This window comes from Urtica dioica, chromosome 7, assembly GCF_054948205.1.
Source record: "Urtica dioica subsp. dioica isolate 48M chromosome 7, U.dioica_male_clone48M_v1_H2, whole genome shotgun sequence".
Classification (NCBI taxonomy): domain Eukaryota; kingdom Viridiplantae; phylum Streptophyta; class Magnoliopsida; order Rosales; family Urticaceae; genus Urtica; species Urtica dioica.
Genome location: NC_142762.1, coordinates 43,218,503 through 43,237,957, shown reverse-complemented (window position 1 = coordinate 43,237,957; position 19,455 = coordinate 43,218,503). Strand labels below are relative to the sequence as shown.

Here is a 19,455-nt window from a genome sequence, read left to right as displayed (position 1 = left end):
AAGTAGAGAAGCAAAGATCGATCGGAGTTGAGATCAGTCCAGAAGACACCTTGAACACATTGTCAATGACCATTAAAGAAGAAGCGACTCATAAGAAATTTCAGAAAAATCGAAATGTGTTATAAATATAATATCCAAGGTTATCTGCCGAAAGACAATCAAAGGTTGAAGACTCAAGCCAATCACATATACGTCAAAAACAAATATCAGTCAACACGAATCAAGAATTTGACTTCAACGCAATGCCAGCAACTCGTCGACATGGTCTTATGTGAATTCAATATCCAAAGCCACAACAAATGTCAATCTTGCATTCTTATAATACAAATTATTATTGTTTTGTTGAAACTCTAAATTCCTCTAACTATTTCGTTAGAGATTGGATATTATATTCAATACACATTTAAAAAAAAAAAATGTTTCTTGAGCTCAAGTCCTTTGAAAATAAGGCGATGATCAATAACAGTTCTACCTACCTACGTGATAAATCCAAATAGACATATTATAATTTAAGAATGTTAAACAACTGGAGGGACCCGGCTTATAAGGGCAAATCAACAAATCACCTACCTAGCTATGATAAAAGCCGGACCTGTCTGAAGGGCTAAAATCAGCAAATAAAAGATTAGAATGGGACTTAATATTCTTTTAAAAAAAAAGCGGATCTGTTTGAGAAGCGCGCTCATGAGATCTTCCTGGCCGTACTGATCGGAATAGAAGCTTCCGGTCTCGTTGGCCAAATCGGGGGCTCTCTCGGTCTTGACTCTCACCGAACCGTGGTCGATGACGGAGCTCAGGTGACCGTTCCTCGGAACGTTCCGTTGACTGGAAGAAAAGCCCTGGTGGACCAAGTCCAACGTTCCACCGCCGTTTGACTGTTGCTGCGAGGAGTCAAAGGGAAGCCCGATAACCCAAACGCCGGGCTTGCCTTGCTGTTGCTGGTGCTGACTCAGCTCGTTGAAAATGTCGTAGCTCGGAGCGAAACCCGGCGACGGTCCTCCTTTGGACACTACGCTCGCCAGAGGAAACCCGTTCCCGGTCAACTCCTGGTTGACCCCCGGGAAAGTCAACACCCCGCCGCCGCCCGGGTTGCTGTACCCGTTTCCCCTCTGGGCTCGCGGCTGTTGACCGTGGTGGCCCACGCCGATGCTGGTCGGGATCCCGTGGAGCAAGTTGACCACGGGCTTCGACCCGTTGTTCGGTGGCTGGTGTTGGATTTGGATTTGGATTTGGGGTTCTCCGCCGCCGAACCTGAGCTTCGGGTTCTCGAAGCTGAAGAGGTTTCTCTGGTCGAGCTTGATGGCCGGGGACTGAACCGATAACGAGGACGATGACCTGGCGAGCCCGGCGGCTTGGAGCGTGGCGAGGCTCTGGGCCGGGAGTTGGGCCAGGGTTTGGAGGTCGAGCCCGCTCAGGGACGACATTGGGCACATAAAGCCCGCGTCTTGGGGGCCCATGAAAGACCCGCCGCCGAGGCCCGTCTGGTGTTGCCCCCTCAGCAGACGCAGGTACAGCCGGTATTTCTGTCGAGACCCGAGTGTTTTTTTTTTTTTTTTTTTAATTATTCTTGTTTTTGGTACTAGAAAGAGTTGCAATCGTTTAATGATTATATTAGTACCTGAAGATGGCTAGCGACGTTTTCTCTGGCGAGTCCCGGGACGTTCATCAGCTCCAGGATCTTCTTCGGAACCGCTTCTGCACCAAAAACCAGGATTTTTGCTCATAATTCTATATTCAGTTAATTCAAAGAATAATAAAGTATCCGAAATTGAAATTAAACAAGGGGGAAAAAAAAAAGGGACGTAAATGCAAGATAGGAAATTTTTTTTTTTAAAAGAAACTGAGATCTTTATTAAGAGGAACCGGCTCAGCCGAAGAAAATACAGGGAAAAAGAGCTGAGGATACCCGGGAGCGACTCAATGCAAGATAGGAAAATTGAAATATTTAGTACATGTCAATTCTCTCTTCTATTTTTAAAAACGTATAAAGAAATGCAAATTATCTCTCCGACTTTCCTTTAATAATTCACTAACTGCCAAAAAAAAAAAAAAAAAAAGCCAAATTCAAGCTACATAGTAATTTTCCTTGATGCAAAAGTAGACGAAGGAAACCATATTGTAGTAGGTCAAACAGAGATTATACTTGGACACAAATTAAAAAGAAAAAAAAAACTACGCAAGAGAATTCAAAAAAGGGTAAACAAAAATGCAAGAAAAGGAAATTAAAACCTCGCAGCGGTGTTAATTCTTGCTATAACAAATTAAAAAAAAAAAAAAAAAAAAAAAGAGAGAAGGAGAGAAAAGAGAACGTACTGTCGATGCCGAGCTGGTTGACGGCTGCGACGAATTGCTGGTGGAGCTCGAAGGACCAGACGACGCGTGGCTTTTTGAGGGCTGAGCTGTCGTCGGCTTCTTCTTCGTCGTCCTTCCTCTTCTTGGAGGACGACGTCTTCCACTCGTTAGCCGAGGAAGAGTAGTCGTCGTTTCCGTTGGCGTTTCCGTCGGAGGGTTTTCCCTCGTCAACGCTCCCGGACTGCTCTGTGTCCCGATACTCGTTCTTCTTCTTCCTCACGACGTGCTGCCAAATGTTCTTCAGAGCCTCGATCCTCACCGGTTTTATCAGATAGTCGCACGCCCCGTGGGTCACCCCTTTCATCACCATGTTCTTCCCATCGTCCGCCGACATCACTGCATCGTCATCGTCATCGTCATCATGCTTCCGTTTTTTTTTTTTTTTTTATATATTTTAGTTAGGGAAATGAAATCCCGGTTTGGGTTTTGATTGATTAGGGTTGTAAACATAATGATTTTTTGGAGCCCTGATTTTACGGTAGATGAATCGAAATTCTATGTTGTGTTTGGAATCTGCTTGGATTTATTTCATTTTTCACGTTGTTTTTTTTTTTGTTCGAGAAAAATGAAATTCCGTCAATTTTATTTACATTTTTTCTTTTATCTTGAATTTACGATGGAAAATGAAAATTTTCCATTTAGGGTTTGGAAGTCAAGAAAATTTCGAGGGAAAGAGAATGTGAATGCTTTTAAATCGAAAAACTACGTTAATTTTCCATGCATTTTATTTTTTTGTGAGGAAAATTTCAAGGTAAAGAGAATGGGAATCCTTTGATTTAAAATGGGTCCTTTTTTTTTATTATTTTGAAAATTCACTTGGATTTTCTACTTTCCAACAAACCCTTAATGATCGAGTGCTAATTTGTTAACAAAATCTAGTGCTCACTTGGGAAAAATGCATGGGAAAATCAAAATTCTCCGAAGAGATTCGCACGTGTGAAAACCAGAATTCCCACACGTGCGAATCGGCGCGAATTTTCTTTCCCCATTCACTTTTGATGTTTTGATTGGTAATTTCTTAGTAAGTTAAGGAAAACAAAGTACCCGCCAAAACGCGCGAATCTGCTTGGATTATCATTTATAACGGATTATAGCTGTTATAAATTTTCCCTCGAATTTTCCTTAATCCGAAAACTGATCCAAGTAAAAAACAACGAATTCTATTTCATTTCTCCTGATTGTTCATTAGTCAATAACTTAATACTAGTACTCCCTTATTACACCAATTCCTTGGTAGTATTAAAAAAAATCCCTCAAATACCCCGATTTTTATTTCCAGGTTCCGTACATACCCAAATAATTTTATGATCGGATTGTGTTAACCTTGTTAAAGATTACACGGAGGTCAGGTAAAAATAAAATCAATTCCTTGGTATAAAAAAAAATCCCTCGTCTACCTAAATTTTATTTCCAGGTTCCGAATATACCCAAATAATTTATGATCGGATTGTGTTAAAGTTGGCGAAAGAATTCCGGTACTCACTGATTACAGGTAGGTCCATTTCGAGGCCAATGTGCTCGAGAAGCTTAAATCCGTCCATGTCAGGCATGTGAACATCGCTAATCACGATGTCGAAACCGCTCTTCTTCTCTCTCAGCAAACTCAGCGCGTGCTCTGCTCTGTTACTCTTCGTCACTGCAAAAAACAACAACACCAGATTTGGGGGTTTTTGAATCTACTATGCAAATCATGGTTATAAATACAGCTTTTCAATCTTCTGGTTCTCAGTCGTTTCAATTTCAAAACCTAGTGAGAATTTTCTCTACTGATTTGACAAAATCCCCAAAATTTCTCGTTAGGAACGAGAAGAGGAATAAAATTCGGGGGATTTACCGTCGTAAAGACAAGTTCGAAGCATCTTTTCCAGGATCATGAGACACGTCGGATCGTCGTCGACGACGAGGACTCTCAGTCCCACCGGAAACTGATCCGGAACGACGTCGTTTGAATTCGGTCTCCATGAACTCGAAGTCGTCATCGATCTTTTCTCTCTCTCTCTCTCTCTCTCTCTCTCTCTCTCTCTCTCTCTCTCTCTCTCTCTCTCTTTTGCTCAGATTCTTATCTCCTTGAAAGATAAAAAAAAATGAAAACAAAATAAAAGAGAGATACTTTTTTTTTATAAGACTAATTGTGGTGGATTTGGAAAGAAGTAGATACAGTGAATTGAAATTTTATGAAAATTAACAAATGAAAGGGAATTACATACATGCTTTCTTTCTTTCTTTCTTTCTTCTTCTTCTGATTGATTGATTTTGAGATGATTATGATGATGATATTTTGAGGGCTTATTTCAACGAACGCAGCTCAGGTTTCGCCAGACTAGAATACGAAGGAAGATTTTTTTTTTTTTTTTTTTTTTTTTGAGATTGTGTTTTGTAATCAAAATCAGAAACCCCTCTTTTTTATATATAACCCAAAAAAAAAAAGATAAAATATGGGGGTGAAGAGTTTTGGAGTTGAAGAAAACCAAACTGTGGCTTCTTTGTACTTTGTTTCTTCTCTCTCTCTCTCTCTCTGCTTCTTCGAGTTCAAGCTCAATTACTCTGCTTTTGTTTTTATTTATTACTGTAATAAAAAATAGTTTATTTATTTTTCGTCACACTATTTAATTCATTTAAAAATTGAGAAATGAAATTTAGAGTAGGACAGTGGGCTGAAAGAGTGGATCCAGCTCACATAACTAACCCCCGGGAAGCAATAAATAAGACTATAAATTAAGTTTGGTAATATTTTTAGCCATCTATAGGGTTATAGTGCCGTACGTACGAGATTAATACGTTTGAAATTTATGTATTTTTAATGTATGTGTAAGTGTAACTACTTTAGCTATTTCATTCCTAGACAACTTAAATGATCTAAATTAGAATAAAATAGCTAACTTATAAACTAAATTATGCATAATATCTGTTGTAAACTAGTATGAAGCATTAACCACAGAGAAAACGTGTCGACATAAAGGTAAATAAAATTTGGAAAGAAAACGCTCTCTGTTCTGCTCTGTTTTTTCTCTCTGCTCTGCTCGTCGGAGTCAGAGTCTCTCACTGGTTTTTTGTTGCCTCTCCGGTGATGGAAGACTTATGTGATAAATGGACCGACTTGGATATTGGTGAGGATGACGACGGAGAGATGCTCAGATTTGACGATGAGGAACTGGAAAATGTTGCGGTTGATCTCTCACGATGCCTTCAGGGGAGGCTCCTCAGAAGGAAAACCTTCAATCGGAATGCCTTCAAGACGGTGATGGCGAGAATCTGGAGGCCGAAAGGGAAGCTCGAGATTTCCGACCACGACGGGGGAGGCTTTTGCTTTAGGTTCGAACTCGATTCGGACAAGAAACGGGTCTGGGATCTTGGGCCTTGGACGTTTGACAAGTCCTTGGTGGTTTTGCGTGACCCGGATCTGGGAGGAGAAGGTAAAGACGAGTTTAGACATGTGGAGTTTTGGATTCAAATGCACGGCGTACTGGTGAAGTATCGGTCGGCGACGATGGGAGAAATGATCGGAAAACGCCTAGGACGTGTCCTGAAGGTTGATAAAGACAGGGAGAACCGGATTTACGACGACTTTATTCGGGTCCGAGTGGCGATCGACATCGGGAAGCCCCTGTCTAAGGGGATCCATATTATGCTTGGTTCTGAAAAAACCTGGGTTGCGTTCAAGTTTGAAAAATTACCAGATTTTTGCTATTCGTGTGGTAGCCTCGGCCACGGAATCCCGGAATGCTCGAGCAAGGGGAACATTGCTGGCGAGTCTGGTGTTCTAAAATTTGGAGCGTGGTTGCGGGGGGAGGCGCCCATCAGAACCGATGCCGGCGGAACTAGAGTCTTTAAAGGCACTGGCTCGTCGGTGGGGAAAGGTTGGGCGGGTCCGGAAACTACTCCGGCTAAAGCCACGGTTACGCCTCCTGCGGTGGAAAGGATGGAGAAGAATCAGACCACTGCCAGCCCGCCGGGTGATACGAGAAGTAAAGCCGGCGACGAAGGCGGCGTCAAGTTACGTCCCGGAAAAGAGACGGAGAAGACGGCCACGACGCCTACTGGATCGGCGGCGGATATGGATGTTGACGGAGGACCCGCGTGCGTCACACCGCCGCCTCCCACAGCGGCGACGAAGTCGGAGACGAAGACCGCATCCACACAGGCTCCCTCCACAACGGCGCCGGAGCTGGAGGCGGAGACCGCCACGCGTGGCGAGGGCCCACAAAAGAAGATCGGAAATTCCCTGCCTCGACGACGGCGACACCAGGCTGAAACGCGGCCGGCTTCGGTGGAGGTGCCTCTGGTCCCAGATCCGAAGTTTCAGCCGGGGACGGTCTCGCCGGTGGACAGAGCGGCCGGAAAGGAGAGGGGACCCACGGTTGTGGCTCCTGATGAAGGACCGTTGGAACCGGTGGCGTACTACTCGGTTAGGCAACCGACTCTCTGTGACTTTCAGGGAGCAGAGGAAAAGAAATCCCTATTTCAGGGAATTGTGGCAGAAGACTCTGAGGATGGGATTAAAATATTAGGGGATAAAGAAAGAACTGTTTGTGACAGAGAGGGAAGCGTGGGGCGCGAGATAGGGGAAAAAGAGATGGGTTGTCACACTAAAAAAGGCAATCTCTTCACTAGGGCGGGGTCCACAGGTGTCAACCCCCTCAAGGGCTTTGAAGAAGTCAAAGATTCATATATTGGGATACATAATGGGTGTATAGGGCCCAACTCTCCCGTGTCTCCTAAGTTGGGCCGATTGGAGAAGGAGCCCATTTTTTTTTAGGCCAACAATGAAGCAGGGGGAAGGCTTTTATGTGGGAAGGGCGAAGATGTGGGGCTCACATGCGGCAGTGAAGGCTTTGTGGGGCCCACTAGTGGCAGCGGTGGTTCTCCAAGAATCGGCACGGGACGAGGCTCCTTGGGCAGCAGCGATGTAGGGCCGGGGAAGAGAAAATCTAGCGACCGGCTCAGAGTGGGGAATGTCAAAAGAATGGCGCGTCTCTTCGATGCCGGCGGGGAGGGAAAAGGCGTCTCGGAGGGGACACCGTGCTCCCAAAAAGCCCAGCGGGAGATGGTTGCTGAAAAGGGGACCGGGTCCGATGATGAGAGTGGGCAAGGGAGAGTGTTGAGATCCACGCTCGACACACAGGTAAGTCCATCTATCACCCCTCATTCTCATGTGTTTCAGTTTGATATAGGACATAGAGACTTACCTTCGACCACACATGACCTAGGGAGGAGAGACTTATTTTCTGTTACTCGTACTTTGGAAGTTTCTAGTCCGTTAGATTCGACCTTAGTTGTTACTGATGAGAGAGCGGCGCCCCTCGAGAGTGAGGGCCGCCGAACGCGATGATAGGCGTTATTTGGAACGTCCAGGGGTTAGGTAACCCCGGGACGAGGTCAGCCCTCCTTGCCCACGTTCGTGATCATAGTCCCGATTTTATCTTTCTATCGGAGACTAGACTACGGCGTGAGGGGGCTGAAAGGGTGAGAGTGTTGCTGGGTTTTGATGGTTGTATGACGGTGGACTGTCTTGGTAGGAGTGGAGGCTTGATGTTACTTTGGAAAGAGCCTGTGAGATTCCTACTCGGGACTTTTTCGAGATATCACATCGAGGGAGATCTGACTAACGAGTTAGGTGAGAGTTGGAGATTTGTGGGGATCTACGGTGATCCAGTGAGCGCCCAGAGGAGACATACTTGGGAGCTTCTTCGTCGCCTCCGGAGCTCTTTCACGGGTCCTTGGTTAGTCGGGGGTGACATGAACGAAGTCGCCTCCAACGCAGAGATTAGAGGAGGTAGAGACAGAGGTCCCGACCAGTTATCTGCTTTCAGAGAGATGATTTCGGATTGTGACATCCATGACTTAGGTTTCGAGGGAGACCCTTTCACCTGGCGCAGAGGGAATATAGAGGAGCGCTTGGATAGATGCCTTGCGAGTCACGAGTGGAGCGATCTCTTTCCTTCGGCCACGGTTCGACACTTGAGGTTCTGGAGTTCGGACCATAGACCCATTCTTCTGCTTACAGCGGGTTTCAGAGATCGCCGGCGGAGCAGGAGGCCGACGCGTTTCTTCTTTGAGGAGTCTTGGATTGGCGAGCCTGAGTGTGACGAGCGGATCCGTAGAGCTTGGGAGACGGGCCAGAGTGGTGATCAGAGTCCGAGCTTAACTGATGCGATCTGTCAGTGCAGACAGAGCCTCTCCCGCTGGGGCGGAGAGAGGAACAGAGAGATCAGAGACAGGATTGAGAAGCAGAAGAAGATCGTTGATCTTGCGGGACTATCGGGCCCGGATTTTTGTATGGAGTCCTTTAGACGGGAGGAGAGACAGCTTGACGCCTTAGTTCAGAAGGATGAGCAGTACTGGAGACAGAGGAGCAGAGTGTCCTGGATGCGGTGCGGGGATAAGAACACGAAGCTTTTTCACCGCAAGGCTTCTGCTAGGAGGAAGAGGAACGCTATCAGAGGACTGGAGGACGATCACGGGGATTGGCACAGTGGAGACACTGAGATAGAGAGGATCGTCTCTGGTTACTTTGGTGACATTTTCTCTTCAGCGGGGCCTTCTTCGCAGAGAATCGAGTTAGTTTCTGCGGGTGTTCAGCCTAGGATTTCAGAGGCTTTGAACGCCGAGTTGGAGCGCCCTTTTGAGCCAGGGGAGGTGAAAAAGGCGCTTTTCTCGATGGATGCGATCAAGGCCCCGGGAAGTGACGGCTTTCCCGCAATTTTTTACCAGAGATATTGGGACGTAGTAGGCGAGTCGGTCTTGAAGACCTGCCTTGGGATTCTTAACGACGGGGACGAGGTGGCCACCATTAATGATACTGTGGTCACCCTTATCCCCAAAGTCGAGGACCCGAGACGGGTCAGCGATTTTAGACCGATTAGCTTGTGCAATGTGATCTATAAGATAGTGGCCAAGTGCTTGGTCAACCGTCTTAAGACTACTATGCACGACGCTATTTCTGAGTCCCAGAGCGCCTTCGTTGGTGGTAGACTGATCTTCGATAATGTCATGGTTGGTTTCGAGGCTCTCCACACGATGAAGCGGAAACGCTTCGGTAATGGTAAGTGTGCGTCTCTCAAGCTTGACATGGCGAAGGCTTTCGACAGGGTTGAGTGGGCTTACCTGGAGTCGATGATGCTGAGACTGGGATACAGCATGCGGTGGGTGCACCTTATCATGAGATGCGTTACCTCAGTCAGATTTGCTTTCAACATCAACGGTTCCATCCGAGGCAGTGTGACTCCTTTCAGAGGCCTCCGCCAGGGGGACCCTCTCTCTCATTTCCTTTTCCTATTCTGCTCCGAGGGTCTCTCGAGCCTCTTTCGAGCGAGTGAGGAATCTGGAGCGATTTCAGGAGTCCGGTTCCGAGATCTTCATGTGTCTCACCTTCTCTTTGCGGATGATAGCTTGGTTTTTTTCCGAGCGACACCTGACGAGTGTGAGAGGGTTACTGACATTTTACGGACTTATTCTGAGGCCTCAGGCCAGTTGGTGAACTTTCAAAAGTCCGATGTTTGTTTCGGTACGGAGGTTAGCGATGAGGAGGGTGAGGTTCTGGCTCAGATTCTAGGTGTCAAGAAGACGGACTGCCATAAGCGATACCTGGGTCTTCCCGCGTTCACTGGTCGGAGGAAGGCGGAGCTTTTTGGATTTGTGAGGGACCGCGTTTGGGCTAAGATTAAGAGTTGGAATGGCCTCTCCCTCTCGCAGGCTGGCAGAGAGGTCCTCATTAAATCCGTCCTTCAGTCGATCCCTAGTTACGTGGCCTCGTGCCACAAGATCCCGCTTCGTTTGATTAGAGACATCCACTCGGCGATCGCCAGATTCTGGTGGGGGGGTGGAACGGCGACGAAGAAGATCCACTGGTGCAAGTGGGAGGACCTCACGCGTCACAAGTCAGAGGGCGGGATGGGCTTCAGAGATCTGGAGAAGTCCAACCAGGCCCTTTTGGCTAAGAGTGTCTGGAGGCTTCTCAGGAGACCGGATAGTCTGGTGGGACGTGTCTATAGCCAGAGCTACTTCCCCGACGGTGATATTATGACGGCTCTTCCTGGCTCGTGTAGCTCCTCCATATGGCGCAGTCTTCTTTGGGGACGTGAGATCATTCAGTCCGGTTCGAGATGGCGGATCGGAGACGGGGAGTCTGTGTTGGTCATGGGCGACAGTTGGGTTCCGAGGGACAGACCGGCCACCTGGATTGACCCCCCTTGGATTCCCCCCGATATGCGGGTAGCGGAGCTTATGAGACCCGACGGTAGCTGGGACGTTGATCTTATCACAACGATGTTCGGTGAGGAGGACGCTGCGGCGATCCTGAGCATTCCGTGTGTGGGTGATGGTACTCCTGACGTGCGACGCTGGCATTTCACTGAGAACGGTGAATACTCCGTCAAGAGTGGCTTCCGTGTCGCGATGGAGAGAGCCAGCACCTCGGTCGCCAGCTCTTCAGACCCGACGGTGATGGAGAAGTGGTGGACGAAGTTCTGGCAGCTGAGAGTTCCTCATAAGGTGAAACTCTTCTGTTGGCGAGTCTGTTTAGGCCAGATCCCGGCCAGAGCAGTCCTAGCCAAGAGGATGATCACCTCTGACGACAGCTGCCCCGTCTGTCAGGAGGCGAGAGAGACTGTTTTCCACACTTTTTTGGGTTGCAGGTGGAGCAGGAGTGTTTGGAAAGAGGTGGGCTTCGGACATATTCTTCCGCCTTTCAGAGACGGCGATGCTTTCGACGCTATCCTCAGAGCGACGGAGACCCTTGAGGTTCGTTTCCATGAGCTTTTCATTACCATTATTTGGGAACTTTGGAACCACAGGAACAATGTCTTGGCCGGGAGATCTGCTTGGAGCCAGCCACAGCTAGTCCAGTGGACGGTGAGCTTCCTCGAGGAGTACAGAGCGGCTATGGTTGGGGAGACTCCGACGAGCACGAGGGTGACTACGACCCCCAGATGGACCCCCCCTAGGGATGGGACCCTCTCGATTAACGTCGACGCGGCTCTCGCTCGCGACCGTGGAGGCTTCGGTGTCGGTTGTATAGTTCGAGACCACACCGGAGAGGTGATCGCTTCGCAGACGCTTTTCCTGGCTAGGGGGTTCTCCCCCCAGCTTGCGGAAGCGTATGCTGTCCTCCAGGGCATAGAGCTAGTTCGCAGCATCGGTGGCAGGAGAGCGGAGATCCAATCTGACTGCTTGGGGGTGGTGAGGATGATCGATGAGGGCGTGACGCTTGCGACAGAGCTTGGGACGATCTTGCACCGCATCTTCAGAGAGGTGAGGGAGCTTGAAGTTTTTCGCATTATGCATATTTCTCGTCTTTGTAATGTTGCTGCGCATAATCTAGCGCGCTATGCGGTTAACCATCACTCGTCCTCGACCTGGCTGGGTTTAGTCCCGCCTTGTTCGGAAGAGGCCATTCGAGCCGATGATCGCGAGTTGAGGTCCCGCACGGCCTCCTAGGGCCATGTTTGTTCGAGCTTATTTTGTTTTCTTTACCGTTGGTTCTGTTTCATTCTTATCCTTGTAACCACGGTTTTCCTCCGCCATACGTGAGGGCTTTTATGATATTCCGTGGCTACGACCACGTTTCCTCAAAAAAAAAAAAAAAAACCACAGAGAAAACGTAAAAATATATATATATATATATATATATATATATATATCAGTTTGAAATTTTAAAAAAAAATCAAATATATCATCTTATCTTGTTCTCGAAAATTTTAAATTATCGTTTTATATAGGAAAATTTTCTTTTACCAATCTAAAAATCAATGACGAATTTGGTAGAACATATTCCAATGAAAGAAACATGAAATGAGACTATGACGAAGGCAGGGCCGGCCCAAACTCACCGGGGACTCTAAGCGATTCAATATTTTGGGGCCTTATAATACTAATGAAAATTTAAATTTTCAGGGTAAAAAATGTAAATTTTTTAGAAAATGGGCCAAAAGTGTAAATTTTTAGGGTAAAAAAATGTAAATTTTCTTAAAAATAATTAAAAAGTGTAAAATAATTTTTTTTGCTCAACTCAATTGGGGGCCCAAGGCACAAATCTTGTCCGCCTTAGGTCAAGGCCGGCCCTGGACGAAGGTTTAAAATGGACGTCTACTTCACAACATATTAAATGTAAAAACCGTATTTCTGAAATTATATTGATGTAGATATTCTTTTTTATCTCTAATATATCAAATATAATTTATCCTTTTTTGATAGTTGTGTTGGAAAATATGATAAATAAAGTTAAAAACAAACTCTTATGAATTATGTGTCTTGGTAAATACATGTTCCTTCCTCCTCGTACCATCTTCTTTATCAAAAGAACATGAAATTGAAACTAAGCTTTTAATAAATTAGAGTGATGATATTGGACTTTTTACGTGTAATTTATTTTGGATGTTTTCTTTTGGGAGTATTAGAGAAGAGATATTTGCCTTTTGACGTATCGAGTCTTGCCAAACGTATTATGTGGCAAAATATTTTTTACTTTTTTGTCCTCAATAATTAAAGTAGTTTTTTAAAATCACGTTATTTTTTTTTTCTTTTTTTTTGTGCATGTTAAAATCCTATTTTGTAGAAGGTAGTTACCAAATATTAGAATCCTTCTCTATCTCTTCCACGTTTTCTCTCTCTCTCTCTTTATCTCTCCACAAAATCAAATCTGGTTTTTTTTAACCACGTTCTCTCTCTTTCATCTTCCACGTTCTCTCTCTCTCTATCTCTCTCCACAAAATCAGAGATCTGGGTTTTTTTTTTAATTTCAACATGCGAAGATGACGACGCGTCGGTGCTTTTCCGAGGGTTGGGCAAGCGGGAACGGGACGTGGTTTGCTGAACCGCGATCATCGTCGGGCTGGGCCAGAACGGGCGGGCCCGAGAAGCCACCGAGGCGTTTTGCGAGATGAGAGAGTCCGGTTCAAAGCCCAACAGAGTGACCTATCTCGGGGCTCTCTCGGTCTGCAGGCACGGAGGTCTGGTTGAAGAGGCTCGGGAGATCTTCGGGTCGATGAGGTTCGAAGGGGTCGAGCCTTGTGTCGAACATTTCAGGTGCGTGGTGGATATTCTGAGCCGGGGCGGGTTTTCGGAGGAGGCCAAGGAATTGGTTGCCGAGATGCCGTGCGAGGTCAACCACACGTTACGGAGGTCGTTGATGATCGCGGATCCGACGGCTGCGATCGAAGATGGGATGATCGCGGATTTGACGGCGGTGGTCGGCGGGAGAGACGACTCTCATTGTTAATTTTTTTTTAACAGTGAAGATTTTTGAATGTCTGTTTTTGAAAAAATGTAGAGGTACAGATGATTTATTTACAGTTATTTCCATTTATTTCCAGCTTGATTAAAGGTGGCCCGACGCTCACTGTTAATTTTTTTTTTTTAACAGTGAAGATTTTCGAATATCTGTTTTTGGAAAAATGTAGAGGTACATATGATTTATTTACAGTTATTTCCATTCAAATTACTTAAATGTGGAGAATGAGATAATTTCCAATAATTTACGTTTATTATATGTGTTGACAGGTTCCCAACAGTAACGTCAGTCTTGGTGAGCCGTTCTAGATTACCACGCCGCGTGATTAATGATATTTTTGATAAAATATTTTGTTGAGATTTGTTAGAGGTTAAAGACTACTTATAACAATTTTGAAATTGTCTGTTATTTTATATTGTTATTGCCTATTTTTAAATATAATTATATTCATTATTTCCATTTGATTAAGTAAGAGGGAAATTAGTCTATTAATTATTGACACCTAAATACGTTGGTTATTTCTCTAAAAGTTATGAAACATATGCTAAAAACAAAATCTATAGTTTCAAACCGGCTATTTTGCTACAGTGCCCTATATGTATTGTACAGTTGTATTACACCGACGAATATGCTGGTTTTAGTTTATGGAGTCACAAATTGTGACTCACAATCCTTCTGAATTGAAGACAGTTGGATAGAATTAACTTGATATATACTTGACCATACTTAACACTAACATATTTTTCCACAGCAAGTAAACGTCAAAGAATAATGACTCCATTTCTTAACCACAAAGTTTGACTACTTGAGGACAAAATTTGCTTATCAAAATACAGCTGTATATAGATATGGTAGATATAGGCGACGACAAAAAAATTGTGACGAAGAAGGGAAAAAAAAAAAACAAAAAAAACTGGCTGTCTTCTTTCTGTCACTTGGCTCCAGAAGAATACCTTAAAACCACGTCCAAAACGCTGAAACACACTCACAATTTGCAATACTCTTGCGTGTTATCTGTCGTTTTTCACCGAGATAAAAATCTATTATGTCGTTTATGCCATCTGTACTATCTTCTTTATATACATCGATGACTCCAGAACTATGCATCAGTTTCAGTTACATATTTTAACGGCTATTTAAAATTTATATATGCCATCACTTTTTTAATTTACGCAAACCGCAACTGAAAAATGACTAGCCACACCAACAAACCTTACTCTCTCTTCTTCTTCTTCTTCTTCTCGGTTCTCGTTTTCTCTCTCTTCTTTTCCGTTTCGTTCTCCGACCAAGACAGCGATAGAGAAGCTTTGCTTTCCTTCAAAGCCGATTCCGACCCTTCCTCAATCTCGCTCTCCTCGTGGCTCAACTCCTCCGAGCCCTGCTCCGGCACGTGGCTCGGCGTCACGTGCGACTCGGCGACCGGACGAGTCACCGGACTCGTCCTTGAAAGCCTCAGACTCACCGGCTCGGTGAAATCGCTGAGTCGACTCGGCGAGCTGAGACACCTGAGCCTCAAGAACAACAGCCTCCAATCCGAATCCGGTTCGTCTCTGAACCTCTCGTCCTGGCCAAACCTGAAACACCTCTATCTTTCTCGCAACCGCTTCTCCGGAAGCTTCCCCGGGGGAATCTCGAAGCTCCGACGAGTCAAAAGACTGGATTTCTCGCATAACCGTTTCTCCGGCAAGATTCCGGCGACCGAGCTCGCTCGTCTCCCGAGACTGCTGACTCTCCGCCTCGAGTCGAACAGGTTCGACGGAGGCCTCGACGAATCGGCGCCGCTTATTCCTTCGCCGATATCGGATTTCAACGTCTCCGGTAACAATCTCTCGGGGAAGATACCGAAGTGGCTGAGTCGGTTCAACGCGACGTCGTTTTCAGAAAACGACAGTCTGTGCGGGAAGCCCATTCCGTACGAATGCCACCAAAACTCGCCGAAAAAGAAGAAGAGAAAGAAAAACGACAGAGAGCTGAGTATTGTCGTTTTGTTGGCGGTGGTGATCGCTGCGGTGGCGGCGATTACGGCGGTTTTAGCCTTCTGTCTAAAAAGGAAGAGGGCCACGTGGAGGTCACGTGAGGTCGGGGCGGGAAAGGGAATTGTGGTGTTGGAAGGGTGTGGGAAGGGATTTGGTGACGTGGAGGAGTTGCTGAGAGGCTCGGCGGAGATGCTGGGGAAAGGCATTGTGGGGACCACTTTCAAGGTGGCTGTGGGCGGGGGCGATTATGACGTGGCGGTCAAGAGGGTCAACGTCTCCGAGGGGAGGGAGGTTGATTGGTGGTGGTTGAGACACGTGTTGGGAGAGCTGAGACACGCTAACATCGCCGGACTCAGAGCCTATCACCGTTCCAATCACCTTCTTCTCTTGGTCTATGATTACTTCCCCCTCGGAAGCCTCCATAATCTACTTCACGGTAATTTCCAATTATTACTTATTTTATTCTTTTGTCACTACTCAAATTCATTATCTCTTTAATCAAGCAATTGCCATTATAGCTTAATAGCCAACCGAAACTAGTGAATTTTCGAAATAGCTAAAATTTATTGAAATAGATGTATCAAGCTTCAATAATTTTTTTTTACCATGTCATTAAATTTTTTGAAAATAATAACTTGCTTGCACAAATAATAAAAAATTTAAAGGACATTGCCAAAATTATTTTTGACAACCTAAACATAATTTTAATTTTTGTTGAAAACTTGAAACTTTAACTATTTTGTTAATCAATTAGTTTCATAATTTGTCGCCTGAGATGTAACAATTATATTTTTGTCCCAACCTCAAAAAAAAAAAAATATCTCCCAAAAAAAATATCAATTTTATAACTTTAAATAATGTGTGTAATTTTGTAGGCAATAGGGGACCCGGAAGGACACCGGTGGGTTGGGCTACTCGGCTAAAATTGGCATCGGACGCCGCAAGAGGCCTCGCTTTTCTTCACCACCACGGAAAGATGAGGCTCTTCCACGGGCACGTTTCCTCAGAAAACATCTTGGTGGACCACCTAGGCAATGCCTATGTGGCGGACGCGGGCCTCCACCAACTCGTGCGTGGCAGTGACAAGTACGGCCAGAAGGGCGACGTGTACGGATTCGGGGCGGTCCTGATGGAGATGCTGACGGGGAAGGTGGGGCCCACCACGGAGTGGGCTGGTTGGGAAGCGTTGGACGTGGAGGTGTTGAGGAGCAAAGAGATGGAGGGAGAGATCAACGCGCTCCTCCAAGTGGCTGCTCTTTGCTTGGCTCCGTCCCTTAAGGATCGCCCTTCCATGAGCGCCGTTTATGGGATGGTTGAAAATATTAGGACAAAGGGGGTTAGAGAAGGCCCCACAAGATCTGTTATGGATGATGTTTTGGGTGGGTCTTCGGCCTCGTCTTCTTTTTCTTTATCGTCCAACAAGTGAATGATGAATTTAAATTTCATAAATATGTTTGGACTTGTTAGCATAGAGGTCACATTTGAGGGTAGGAAATTGCTAGTTTAGTGAAAGACAATCTAGTGTTCTATATATAACCATTCAATCGGAAATAAAAAATATTAGTGAATGTAGTTGACGAAGGCTCTTTTAAAAGAATCAAGATTGTGTTTCCTATTTTGTAACTCGAGCATCATCACTTGCGTTGCCTAGGCTATGAAAATTAGGCCCTAAAGAAAATAGGTAGTCTTGGTCCACAATTTGTAAATTAAGTATACTCGATAGATCTTCTATTTAATCAAAAGGCCCAGTAAATTTAATTAAGCGCATAGCACGAAAGCGACATGAAAAGGAAGGAGAAAAGCAAAAGCAAAAGAAGAGAGAGAGGGAATCTACACTCGCATTAGACCGCTCGTACTAAATAAGCATGCATAAACATCGACGTGGTTGCGTGATCTGCACGTAAACGAAAACATAGATATTTATACAAGTGATGACAAATTAGAATCAGCATCCAACACAATTAACAATTGCCGTTTTACGAGAGCAAGTTAGAGGCATATAACTGGTATCAATTATACGATTATAATAACAAAAAACAATTCTTACCAATGATTGAACCATAGAGGCTCGTGAAGCTAAGGTTCTTCTGCGAACCATTCTTCATAAAGCACAGACTTGAGGTTCTTTTCTCGGTAGAACAAGCTAGTCCGAAGGGAATTAACCAATCAATGTACCAAAGTCATTGTCTATTATCACGTCTTACACACACACAAAAAAACTCTAACCCAACACTTTTGGAACATCATACAAAACAAAAAAAGTCAACCGTGTGTGTTGACCGCCTCCCAGAGGAGGTTTGTGGGAAGCGGAGAGGCGAGATCACGCGCCTGCATTGCGGCGTCCCTGAGAGTGGCGAGAGTCATGGCATTGGCTCGGAAGAAGGAGGCCACGTTGTAAGGCAAGCCGTGCTTGTTGCAGAGCTCGCGGACGAAGGGCGAGACCTTTCGGAGCTGTCCACGTGGCAGCCTGGGAAACATGTGGTGCTCTATCTGGAACTGAAGCCCGCCGTGGAACCAGTCCATCCACGGCGGCGAATGGATGTTCAGAGTCCCGCTCGTCTGCTTCTCGAACCAGTCGTTCCCGCTGGGCGCTCCCACGTACACCTTGGCCGAGAAGTGGTTCAGCGTGAACTGCACGTGCTGAATCCCCGTCACCGCGAAGCTCACCGCCACGAACGTCAATCTCTCGCTCCAATTCGGCAGCGCCGACACCAAGATCGGGTACCAGATCCAGAACACGACGAGGCCGAGGATTTCCTGTCCCCGATCGGGGACTTTTCTCGAAGACGAGAGCAGAGAGAAGGATTGTCCGAAGAGGTTGAGCCTCGCGAGGCACATCACCGGGTAGTAGCTCCAGTGCTGGTAGCTGATGAAGAATCTCGACACCGAGTCGAAATTCAGCTTTCTCTCGTAGAATCTCGAGGTTATGGAGTCGAAGAATCTGGATGAGACGACGAACAATGGAAGGTGTTGGAGGTCAGGATCGTAGTCCAGGCTGTTGCAGGCGATGTGGTGAGCGTTGTGGTTCCACTTCCACCATCCGATGCTGATTCCGGCGAGGCAATTTCCGGTCAGGATTTGGGCGAACCGGTTCATCTTCTTCGTCGTCATCACTCTGTAGTGGCCGGAGTCGTGGCCGATCCAGCCGGACTGGATCCACATGAAGCCGAGCAGCGCGGCGGAGGCCACGTGGACGGCGAAGCTCTCGCTGAGGACGACGCCGGAGACGACGGCGACGAACATTAGGGTTATGAGGACGAGTGAGAGGAACACGCCGTGGCCTCTGTTTTCGAAGAGGCCGATCTCGGTGAAGTGGCGTAAGAGGCGGCGATAGTCTTTGGAGGTTTCGGAGACGGTGTGGTCTCGGAGGCGGAGGCCGGTGGAGAACCGGCGGAGGTGGTGCCGGACCGATTGGGGATGGAAGGCGAGGAACGCGTCTGTGGCGTCTTTTCCGGCGAGGCTGAGAAGCGGAAGCTCGCCGCCGGGATGGTCCAGGGACCAGGACGAGACGTCATAGATCTCACCTTCGATGGAGATCCAGAGATCGCCGGGGTTTTGGTGAAGCGCGAGGTCTTCGCCGGAAATGTAGTTCTCTGCCACCGAGTCCGCCATTGGAGGTTTTAGTGAGTGGATGAATGAGTAAAATGGAAAGAGTGTATTTGTAGGGAAAAAAAAAACAAAGAAGAATATAAAAAATGGTTATTTTAGTTTTTAATACGTGGAGTTAGTTACAGCTTGGCAAAATGGCTTTGGTTTTTGGCCTTCTATTTTTGGGGATTGTATTGAATCGTTCATTATCGTCGTCGATTCACGTTCACGCTCCTATTTTTTCGTGGCTTTTGATTGGCCTGTCATTCTCTCTTGGTATCTTTTTTTTTTTAAATGGATTGTTGTAAATTT

At 46.1% G+C, this 19,455-nt stretch overlaps 3 protein-coding genes across 4 annotated transcripts; 1 reads left to right on the top strand and 2 right to left on the bottom strand.

Annotated features, from left to right (window-relative positions):
- Window positions 1-308: 308 nt before the first annotated feature.
- Window positions 309-4,900, bottom strand: LOC149391855 (two-component response regulator ARR2-like). Of its 2 annotated transcripts, none has more exons than XM_089619187.1 (7): window positions 4,560-4,900; window positions 4,381-4,418; window positions 4,187-4,338; window positions 3,836-3,988; window positions 2,314-2,688; window positions 1,619-1,695; window positions 309-1,523 (listed from the first exon to the last, which is right to left on the bottom strand). In XM_089619187.1, exons 3-7 carry the CDS (start codon window positions 4,329-4,331, stop codon window positions 567-569), a joined length of 1,707 nt encoding a protein of 568 aa, XP_089475313.1. In that variant the 5' UTR covers window positions 4,332-4,338; window positions 4,381-4,418; window positions 4,560-4,900; the 3' UTR covers window positions 309-566. The 2 variants fall into 2 exon arrangements, with proteins under 2 accessions (XP_089475313.1, XP_089475311.1); XM_089619185.1 differs by having other exon boundaries at window positions 4,187-4,356; window positions 4,399-4,418.
- Window positions 4,901-14,611: 9,711 nt separating this feature from the next.
- On the top strand, window positions 14,612-17,152 carry LOC149391854 (putative leucine-rich repeat receptor-like protein kinase At1g68400). Its single transcript, XM_089618669.1, has 2 exons — window positions 14,612-15,991; window positions 16,431-17,152. Exons 1-2 carry the CDS (start codon window positions 14,770-14,772, stop codon window positions 16,979-16,981), a joined length of 1,773 nt encoding a protein of 590 aa, XP_089474795.1. The 5' UTR covers window positions 14,612-14,769; the 3' UTR covers window positions 16,982-17,152.
- Window positions 17,153-17,608: 456 nt separating this feature from the next.
- LOC149391853 (acyl-lipid (9-3)-desaturase-like) lies at window positions 17,609-19,167 on the bottom strand. Its single transcript, XM_089620348.1, has one exon. It carries the CDS (start codon window positions 19,165-19,167, stop codon window positions 17,818-17,820), a length of 1,350 nt encoding a protein of 449 aa, XP_089476474.1. The 3' UTR covers window positions 17,609-17,817.
- Between the last annotated feature and the right edge of the window lie 288 nt (window positions 19,168-19,455).

Coding starts and splice junctions, on each gene's coding strand:
- LOC149391855 (XM_089619187.1), bottom strand. CDS start 4,331: ATGACGACTTCGAGTTCATGGAGACCGAATTCAAACGACGTCGTTCCG. Junction 3,989..4,186: donor TCGAACTTGTCTTTACGACG/GTAAATCCCCCG, acceptor TGTTTTTTGCAG/TGACGAAGAGTAACAGAGCA. Junction 1,524..1,618: donor ACGTCGCTAGCCATCTTCAG/GTACTAATATAA, acceptor GGGTCTCGACAG/AAATACCGGCTGTACCTGCG.
- LOC149391854 (XM_089618669.1), top strand. CDS start 14,770: ATGACTAGCCACACCAACAAACCTTACTCTCTCTTCTTCTTCTTCTTC. Junction 15,992..16,430: donor CCTCCATAATCTACTTCACG/GTAATTTCCAAT, acceptor GTAATTTTGTAG/GCAATAGGGGACCCGGAAGG.
- LOC149391853 (XM_089620348.1), bottom strand. CDS start 19,167: ATGGCGGACTCGGTGGCAGAGAACTACATTTCCGGCGAAGACCTCGCG.